The sequence below is a fragment of the Acipenser ruthenus genome, chromosome 27, assembly GCF_902713425.1.
Source record: "Acipenser ruthenus chromosome 27, fAciRut3.2 maternal haplotype, whole genome shotgun sequence".
In the NCBI taxonomy this organism is placed as follows: Eukaryota; Metazoa; Chordata; class Actinopteri; order Acipenseriformes; family Acipenseridae; genus Acipenser; species Acipenser ruthenus.
In genome coordinates, this window is record NC_081215.1 from 10,892,765 (window position 1) to 10,903,243 (window position 10,479).

A 10,479-nucleotide genomic window follows, 5' to 3' on the forward strand; every position below is an offset into this window, starting at 1 on the left:
TATGCACATCTTGCAGATCTTATAGCTTCATTGTACCTCGATAGATAATCTTTCATAATATCAAAATAGATATGTAATTTTGTAGCCCTCCATTTTCGTTCCATCTTACGACAGTCTCTTTTTATTTGACGGATAGTATTGTTAATCCAGGGAGCATTATGTTTAAGTGGAACTAATCTAGTCTTGACTGGAGCAACTGTATGAAGAGTAGTAGTGCAAAGGTGGTTAAATCTGTCAACTAATAATTCAGTAGACAGAGACTGCAAAGGAAATGATGGAGCTGAACTTATTATTTCAGAAAACCTTTGTACAGTTGAAGAATTAATGACACGGCTTTTAATAGTGTGGGCCCCACTCTTTCTGGGTACCGATACAATGGCTTCAAATAAAATACAAGAGTGATCAGAGATATTAGGATCAATTATGGATGAGATATTAACAACTAGACCCCGAAAGATGACAAGATCTAAGGTATGGCCATGATTATGGGTGGGCCCTGAAAATGCTGAATAAAATCATGACCCTAAGCATGCTGGGATGTGATTTGCTTAATTAACGTATAAGCCACACCTGTGTGGAAGCCCTTGCTTTCAATATACTCGGTGTTTACCTCATTTACCCAGGTGTTTCCATTTTTTTGTCCACTACCTGTATGTACCAATCTTCACGCAGATCAAGAAGTCAGACCAGCCAAACCATTTAAATCACAATAATGAACAGAATGATAAACCTCAATGCAGAGTGGCACACAGGATCCAGTTTTCTTAAGACCATGGTGGTAGATACTTTATAAATAATGTAATCATAGTCAATCAGAGGCAAAACTGTACTCAAGATAATTTGTTTTGTAGTTTGTTGTGAAAAACAGGATTTATGTTTATAAAAATACCCACATTTCAATTTTTATTTCTTTGAGAGTATATCAATATGGGTTGTAAAATTCTAATTCCACACTAACCATCCTCCCACATATTTGTAATTTATTTACCAATTTAATGCAGGTACCTTCCAGAATCTTCAATGTAAAGTTTGACATGTCCAGAGATTTTGTTTTCTAAAACCTATTGCTTTAGTTTTAGATGAGTTTAAAATCCAGCACATTGTGCTGAATCATATTGAAATCTCCCTGCACGTTTTATTAGCCTGGTCAAGTGAAGAGCCATTAAAATACAATACCGCACCATCAGCACACAGGTGCCATTTACAATGATCAATACTAATGAGCAGGTTGTTCATGTAAATTGCGAGTATAGATCCCTCAGGAACTCCTTTTGAAATTCAATCATCTGTGAAATGAAGCCATCTGATTTTGTGTTTTCTTCTCACCTATACTGATATCAACAAGTCATTGACTCAGAAACTAATGCTCCTCTGTGTCCTCCTGCTCCTCTGCGTCCTCATGCTGCTTTGCATCCTCTTGCTCCTCTGGGTCCTCATGCAGCTCTGCGACCTCCTGCTCCTCTGCGCCCTCCTGCTCCTCTGCATCCTCCTGCTCCTCTGCGTCCTCATACGCCTCTGCGTCCTCATGCTCCCCTGTGTCCTCATGCTGATGCGTCCTCATGCTGTTCTGCGTCCTCATGCTGATGCGTCCTCATGCTCCTCTGCGTCCTCATACTCCTCTGCGTCCTCGTGCTGCTCTGCATGCTCATGCAGCTCTGCGTCCTCATGCTCCTCTGTGTCCTCATGCTGCTGTGTGTCCTCATGCTGCTCTGCGTCCTCATGCTCCTCTGCGTCCCCATGCTGATGTGTCCTCATGCTCCTCTGCGTCCTCATGCTACTGTCTGTCCTCATGCTGCTGTGTGTCCTCATGCTGCTCTGTGTCCTCATCCTCCTCTGTATTCTCATTCTCCTCTGTGTCCTCATGCTGATGTGTTCATGCTCCTCTGCGCCCCCATGCTCCTCTGTGTCCTCATGCTGATGTGTCCTCATGCTGCTCTGTGTGAAAAACCTTAGAAACGTCAATGAACTAGGGTTGCCGCGATTATTGTTTACTGTGGTATTTTCGATATTGTATTACTACGATACTACTAATCGTGTGGATTTTAAAATACCGTTGAATACGATAAAAATCGAACAGTTTGATAATCGCAATAATGGGAAATTAGACAGTCAATTTGCTCTGTGCTGCTCATGATCTTTGCTGTTTTCAATTTGTATCAGTGAAGCACAATGTTTGTGCATTTTTTAGAAGTCTAAATGCTCCGGTAAACATAAATAATAATCACAGTACTCATATTTTAGCGTTTTTTGTTGTATTTATTACCGCGGTTGCATTTTAGTAACAGCAATAGCGACAGGTTGAATATGTTTTCGGTGTTTGAAATGGATAATTTCTACTTGCAAAACAAAAACTATGGAAGAAAACACAAGATTCTACAGAAATTGCAAAGTGACAGAAAGTTATACAGAGTCCCTTTGGATAATGTTAATGCTGGCTTAAAAAAAAAAGTTTATCATTGTTATTATAGTTTAATCTTGAGGTTAATGTTTTTGATACTGTAAACATTTGAAATAACACATGATTTCCATTACACGAGAGTAGATGTTAAAACTTCATGCTGATTTGAACTCGGCTCTCGCCAAGATAAGCACCAACTAAGACGTAGCTTTACAGTAAACTAATGTGATCCATATGTGTCTCCCTCCATTTACGTTTCCTTCCATATGATGATGTAGATATCCTTCTGTCTGGTGTTAATGGCTGAAGTGTAATGCTGGCTCCAGGGATCAGCTTATTTTGCCTCCCTGGCGCATCAGCACACACAACGGCTGCGATGCTGGCTCCGGGGATCAACCAAAGTGCGGCCTCCCCAGCGCATCAGCATGACAACCGTCTGGATTGAGCTAAGTAGGGTACATCTCTGGGGTTTTCAAGTGGGCACCTTCCATCCTCAGTGTTTCGTCGACTAGCCCACGACACCTCAAGAGGGCTCGACGGTGATTCTGGCGTCCCAGCATCACCCCCCTCCGTCCCCCACTCAACTCAGCCCAGCTTACTTACCTGTCCCCAGCCAGAATCTTTCCGTCTCAACCACAGCCAGTTGCTGCTCCTCTCTGCTGCTTCAGATAAGTTCTTCACTGTGCGACGCAACTCTTGGCCACTGAATCCGACGTCTCTGAGAAACCGGGTTGTAGAGTGTGCCACAAATCCTCGACAACCCACTTCCACTGGGTAAACCCGAACTCTCCATCCTCGCTGTTCCGCTTCAGTGGCTAGTTGAGCATACCGCAGTTTCTTCCTCTCATACGCCTCATCTACAGCATCCTCCCATGGCACTGTTAACTCTACCAGGTGAACAAGGCGTGCTGATCCAGACCACAAGGCAATATCTGGTCGAAGGTTAGTGGTGGCAATCTCAGGTGGAAAAATAAGCCGTTGACCAACATCTGCCAGCATATTCCAGTCTCTAGCAGCTTCCAGTTGTCCTGGGCGAGGATTGGTTTTAACACCTTTTCTTGGTGGTTGCTCTCCTGGGCGGAGGAATGTTGTCTTTTGTGTGTAATGTTTTGATGGAACAGGTGGCAACTTATTGGTCATGTTACGCTTGTCTTCCAATGCTAAGGCCAAACATCCTCTCCTACCCAGAGGTTTAGGTTCTGTGGTGATGGGAGAACATCATATGTTGACCTGATGAGGAAACTGATCCTGCTCTGTTCCATTGACCATAGGTCTTGCCAGCCAATCTTGCGTTGTTCCACACTCTCCCATCTCATCCATTCTCCCTGTTTGGCCTGGGAAATGGCCTTTATACACCTCATCCTCTCCTCCTGCTTTTGCACCTCGTTGACTACCAGCTTCCTCCTTTGAGCTGGGGCCGCCTTGTGCCATGTAGGAGGAGTTGAACTGAAACCAAGACCCCCTCTTCCATGCTGAACTTGCCCCATGATATCACCAATTCGAAGGGCAGCCTTTGCATCTTCCACAGCTTTCTTTGCCGCCCACTTTCTTCCAGTTTTCAACACAGGTGCTGCCTCCCTTACGCATTTATCGCGTGACTCTACTAATGTCATTTCCAGTCTGACCTTGGCGCACTTAAACTCCTCGGTTAGAGCAGAGACTGGTAGCTGCAGTATTCCTTTACCATAAAGTCCCACTCTGCTGAGGCAGCGTGGAACTCCCAACTATTTCCTGATGTATGAACTGATTAAAGCTTCCAGCTTCTCTACTGTTGTCAAAGAAACCTCGTACACAGTCAGTGGCCACAGCAACCTCGGCAGTAGACCAAACTGAAAGCACCAGAGTTTTAGTTTACCTGGTAGAGCGCAGCTGTCTATGCTCTTCAACCCTTCCACTGCTTGTTGTCTAACTTCTCCCACACGAACTGTGTCCTTTAGATCCCCGTCGTACCATCTCCCAAGACTCTTCACTGGCTTCTCAGACACTGTTGGTATTGCCTCACCATTAATGAAGAATGTTTTATCTACTACTTTGCCTTTAATTATAGAGATGCTCCTTGATTTAGTGGGCTTGAATTGCATTCGTGCCCATTCAATGTTATTGGTTAATTTGCCCAATAATCGATTAGTGCAGGCTACTGTTGTAGTCATGGTTGTCATGTCATCCATGTATGCTCGAATTGGTGGTAGTCGCATTCCAGAAGCCAAGCGCTCTCCTCCTACTACCCATTTTGATGCCCTAATGATTACTTCCATTGCCATGGTAAAAGCCAGTGGAGAAATGGTGCATCCTGCCATTATTCCAACCTCTAGGCATTGCCATGTAGTGCTGAATTCTGAAGTTGAAAAACTGAATTGCAAATCTCCAAAATAGGCTTTCACTAAATTTGTTATTGTCATCGGTACACTGAAAAAATCAAATGCTGCCCAAAGTAGTTCATGTGGCACTGAACCATATGCATTAGCCAAATCCAGGAATGTCACATGGAGCTCCTTCCTCTCCTTTTTAGCTGATTGAATTTGTTGCCAGATCACATTGATGTGTTCTAAGCAACCTGGGAAACCTGGAATGCCCGCTTTTTGTATTGAAGTGTCAATGAAGCAGTTCTTTAATAGGTAAGCTGACAATCTCTGAGCAATAATGCTGAAGAAAATCTTGCCTTCTACGTTTAATAGGGAAATGGGACGAAACTGACTGATGCTTGTAGAATCTTTTTTTAGGTATAAAGACTCCACCTGCTCGGCGCCATGCTCTTGGTACAACCTGTTTTTCCCATGCCACTTTCATCAATTTCCACAGAATTCGTAGAACTCCTGAAGCACTCTTGTACACTCTGTATGGAACTCCATTAGGCCCTGGAGATGATGAAGCCCTTGCTTTTTTCACAGCTTGCTCTATTTCTTTCCACTTATTTGCACAGTCCTCCATTTGGTATTCTGGTGGATTGATAGGTGGGATGTCTGACGGAACTGACATAGGCTCCTGCCTTTTTGAATCTGTATGTGTTTCCTCCAAATATCTCTCCAGCTCAACCTTAGATGCTTTTAGTGTGCCATTCTTCTCACTGGTGAATAACTTCTTTACAAATTTGAATGGGTCTTTATAAAAGTTCGCTCTCGCACGCTCCTTCTTTTTGTAGCGTTTCCGTAGGCGCTCAGCTCTGCGCAATGTTGCAAGCTTATCTTTTATGACCCTTTGTAAGAGATTGAGTCCCTCCTTCTGACTTTGTTCTGCTCTTCTCCATTGGTTCCTCAGCTGTCTCCTTTCTCTAACTAAGCGTTCAATCTCCTGCTGCCGTCTAGACTTTCCAGGAATAGTTTGTACTTTTTCCTTCCTTTTTTCAACTCCAAACCTCTCACTTCCATATGCGTAGATGATGTCCCCAAATTTATCCAGCTTCTTTTCAACTGTTCCACTTAATCTTTCCAATGCAACGCAGAGATCTGTGTTTACTGTGTCCCATGCAGTTTTCTCACAAGCTCTTGGCCATTTAACTCCAGGCTTGTGCCCGTTGAGGTTCTTTTCTCTTTTATGCTGGTTTGTCTGACCGGGTTCACAAGGATCATTAGGTTCATCACTAACTGTGTCCATGCAAGTCCTCCTCACATCTATGACAGGGGTGCTGATATCCTGCGAACTGTGGTTTGCTTCCTGTCGCTGGATTTCATTCGACTGACTTGACTGACTTCGTAAGAAGTACTGATCAATGCGAGGCCCTTGTCCCTTCTCCCTCAAGCATTTCATTCTCCCTTGATGAATCTTCAAACCCCTGACCGTTGTCGCCTTGCTCCAGCCGCAGACACAAACCTGGAGTTCCATGTCTTTGTTAACTGCAGATTATTAATTATACTGAGGTGGGGAGTAAATGGTAACGTGATAAACATTTACAGTGTAGACTATTTTGTATTATTTATAATGACTTTGCCGATTAGAGAGTGAATACGGGTGTTTCCAAAGAGATTCCTAAATGCTGTCTTAATTCTGTGCATCCAAAGACATGTAATTACGTTTTGAGAATGAAGCCTACTGTTTGGTATTCTTAAACCAGCACTGTTTGGTTATTCTGTCTTAAACCAGCTGTGCAAAATGATATATTAAATAAAACGCCTTTTATTGTGACTATGGTACCATTCAGTGAGTGAAAATTGTAAAGGGTACTTTAGCTGAAACCTCCCGACAGAGGGGAACCCTGTCAAAACAAGGTTGAAATCCCTTGCTGTAGGCCTATATCACTAACTGTTTACTAGTTTGGTGTTGCAGTTTATAATCCAATTCTGAGTGAACAAAATTCAGTAGGATGGGAAGTTGTTAGCTTGGCTGTAGAAATGTGATTGGTACTGGTAAACGTCACGTATACAATAAAGGAAATGTGTTTCAATCAGGATTGTCAGTCATTCACATCAGAACGTTTCTATAAATACATAAGATCATTTAAAACACTTTAAAACAAAGTGAGTTGTACCTGTTAACTTGAATTTACAGTACATTATTTCAAACCACTTACACAAATAGAAAACAATTACTGCCATTTGTAATGCTAAAATGATGTAAACTCATTTAAATATCGTATCGTACATATTGAAATTTCAATAATCGTAGAATAAAAACGGCTCTCAATAATCTCAAACTGCCCTTTTGATATCGTTTCAACCCTGAACACAGACGCACATACTTCATTCTGTCCACGGCCAAGGCCTATCATCCACAACTGTTACAATGGCAAACACTGTTTTAATGTTTTCATCTATTCTGCAGGTAACAGACAAGGTGTCACAGATTTCAGCTAAAGGAATCTTCAAACAGATGCCTGGATCCTTCAATTTCCTGCGGAAACGCCTCTTCTTCCAAGTGAACTATTGAATGACCAGCCGAATACTCTGTCATAATTTTCCTACACTATTCAATTTACAACTTGATGCAATTAGCTTGTCCCCTTTGTGCTAAATGAGTCAAACTGCAAAAGGCAAAGTCTCCCAGTAACAGTGAAGTATTGAGTGCCTGGAAGGGCAAGGTATTTAATGCACTGTGCTGAACAGGTGAAATGAACACTTCACCTTGTGTTCGACAGATGTGTGTGTCTCAAGAGGAAAAACTTCAGTTGCTTCCAGTGTCACACTAAACATTCCAAGTTGTTTGTATTTGTGGTGTATTTCATGGAATGACTTTAATTTGGCACAAATTTCCCTACAAAGTTGCGCAAGTAGAAAAGCACACCTCAATCCCACATTCCCTGATACCTTCACAGTTCATAGCGGTGCAGGATTGGGCCAGGTGGCATGGTGGTTTTGAATGCTGAGCTGAGATCACCAAACCCAGGCATCCATTTGCCTGCTGTACCACTGAAACTTGCGTATTTGCAGTTTTGCACTCTTAGCATGGAAGGGACCAATCACATAAGTGCATTTCAATATTGTCAGCATTACATTTTGTACAGAATATATTTTTTTGATTGAAAGAAATTGTCTTCATGTGTGAATACTGTGTCTCTGTTCCTAATGAACATGTTTACTAGTCACAGGAAGTAGTGTAACATACCGCATGCAGTGACAATCTGACAGGGGAAACATTGATCTTGAGATTCCATTGGAATACATAGATTTTTATATCGAGAGATTTATTTTCATATGTAATTGTTAGACCTAATCTTGTACTGCTTTAATGAAGTTCCAACTGTATATCACACAGTTTTGTTTTTCTGTTGATTTTATTAGTATTTCTTCAAGGGTTTGTTTTTGATATCTTTTTAATGGACCAGCTTATGTTGACAAGTTAACACAAGAGAATAACAATATCCATGTAAACCTAGTGATGGAATTACAGCCAAGTTTTAACACAGACAAAACAAATGTCAAGTGGATATAACTGCTATTTTTGTATTTTCCCCACTTGTCTGAGGAAATCTATGTCATTTGGTGCACCTCATTCTTCGGTGTATTAGGTATTTAGTTATTTTGCCCTTTGATGTCAAGGAAATCAATATAATAATGAATAATTGTAAAGTCTCTTCTTATAATGCCTACAGTTGATGGACGTACTAAATGAGAGGTAGACTACTTTAAGAACATAAGAACATTTATGAATGAGAGGAAGCCATTTTAAGCTTGTCTGGTTCCGAGCAGTTGATTGCGCTCAGAACTTTGCCAAGTTGGGGTCTAAAGGAGCCAAATGCTTCTGCCTCAATCACATGACTAGGTAACCCATTCCATCCCCTCACTGCTCTCTATGTGAAGAAGTGTCTCCTTCAATAACGTGACTAGGTAACTGTGACAGAGAACGAACGAGTCTTGGTTATAAATCTCCCTCCCGACATGTGAGGGCGCTGTGAAAAAGGAACAAGTGTGCCCCACATGGTCTGACAATTTATTCCAGGGAAAGGTGGAAGTTGGCCATCTAGAAAGGGGGTGGTGCCACGGTACACCAAGTCATCGCCCCAGAAGGGAAGCGATGTGGCAACCGCGGATTGGAGGAAAAACAATTGCACTCGCCAACCAAGGGGGCGTGACTGAGCGATCTTATGGTTGAGATGAACCTAAAAGGACCGAGAGTAAAATAACCATGAGTGATCAGTGTTTGTTTTGTTTTGGCGAATACTAATTGAAGTTGTTTATTATTAGATAGCTAACACGTACCGGGAGCTGTCGCTTGTAAGGCCCGCATCAACCCAGACAACACTTCACTGTTGTACACCGATAAATTGTATTTCACAACTTGCACGTAAACCACTCACTCTGGACTTGTGGTCGTGTGTGTATTTGTGTGTTAATACTTGTAGTATTATTTTGGGACTGCGACCTGTTGTTTTGGAACAGTGCAATACACACTGCTGTGTATTGCCTGGGATTATTCTTTGTGGTCGCCAGACCAGGATTATAAAAATAAAACCTGTTGTTTGTCTTCTGTTTCATAATCGCATCACCTCTACACCTGCGCACGGCAGGCCACAGTGTTGTTCTGTTCTAATGGGAGGAAGATTAGAAATCTGTCCTGGGTTCTTGTTATACATTGCATAGGACCCAATCAGAATAAGGTTTGTTTTTCAGTCTAGCAGACTAAAGTTAGTGACTGCTGCTAATCTTCCTATCCTAGACCAGTGGTGCGCATACTTTTTAATTGCCACCGCCCCCCACATATTCCCTTAGCATACATTAAGTTGCACACCCCCCTCCCGCCCCGACACATATTAGAATGTTAGACCATAACTTTATATTTTAACAGGTGTTTTTTTTCCAATGATTTTGTGTAAATCGCATATTTTTCCTTAACCACAAAAAGTCCAGATTTAGTTAAACACATGCGCATCACAAATCCAACATTTAAATTCATTCTATATATATATATATATATATATATATATATATATATATATATATATATATATATATTAGCTCAAAGAGCCAGCTGCCCAACGTTTCGATATGTTGTACATATCTTTCTCAAGGGAGCCTTTTTTGAATCCAAACATTGGAGGTATTTATAGGTTTTTGACGGCATGACAACTACTTGTTATTGTTTACATTCAAATTCATGATTTATTCTTACATGATGTAATGGTGTTCTATATATTGTGACATCATTTTTACTTCTATCTTTGAATCTGTATTAATTCTAATTAACACTACGTTATATAAACTTATATTTTTATTATATCATGCAATGCTGGCTTTGAGGATCAGTCTAGATTTGGCCTCCCCAGCGCATCAGCATGCACAACTTTTGAATGAATTTTGTTTATTTATTTAAATGTTATATATTTATTGAAGTTAATTAGTTCATTCTGTTCTGTTGAGTCCCGCTGGCATAATCATATATATATATATATATATATATATATATATATATATATATATATATATATATATATATATATATATATATATATATAATTTTATTATTATTATTTTAGCTGACGTTAAACCTGGGTTTCTAACAAATAAATCTGTGAATTTAAATTTTTTTTACACTTGGCGATTCAACCTTTACCTAACAGATCTGAAAAACATTGTCGTTCACAATTAAATCCGAAAAAATCAATCTGGGTTTTCACAAAATAAAGTGTGCACACTGGGAACGAAGCAAACAAC

General features: G+C 40.9%; 1 protein-coding gene across 6 annotated transcripts in view; it reads left to right on the forward strand.

Moving 5' to 3' along the window:
* The window catches only part of LOC117968643 (caspase-9-like), a 29,146-nt gene extending 19,854 nt beyond the window's left edge, over nucleotides 1-9,292 (forward strand). For 5 of the 6 annotated variants that reach the window (XM_034916450.2, XM_059002289.1, XM_034916449.2 and 2 more), the window contains one exon: nucleotides 7,154-9,292. In XM_034916450.2, coding sequence (XP_034772341.1) covers nucleotides 7,154-7,258 — 105 coding nt within the window. In that variant the 3' untranslated portion in view covers nucleotides 7,259-9,292. Of the gene's footprint in view, nucleotides 1-2,676; nucleotides 2,869-7,153 lie in introns of those variants that run through there. The other variant, XM_059002290.1, reaches the window with a different exon arrangement.
* Nucleotides 9,293-10,479: the final 1,187 nt, after the last annotated feature.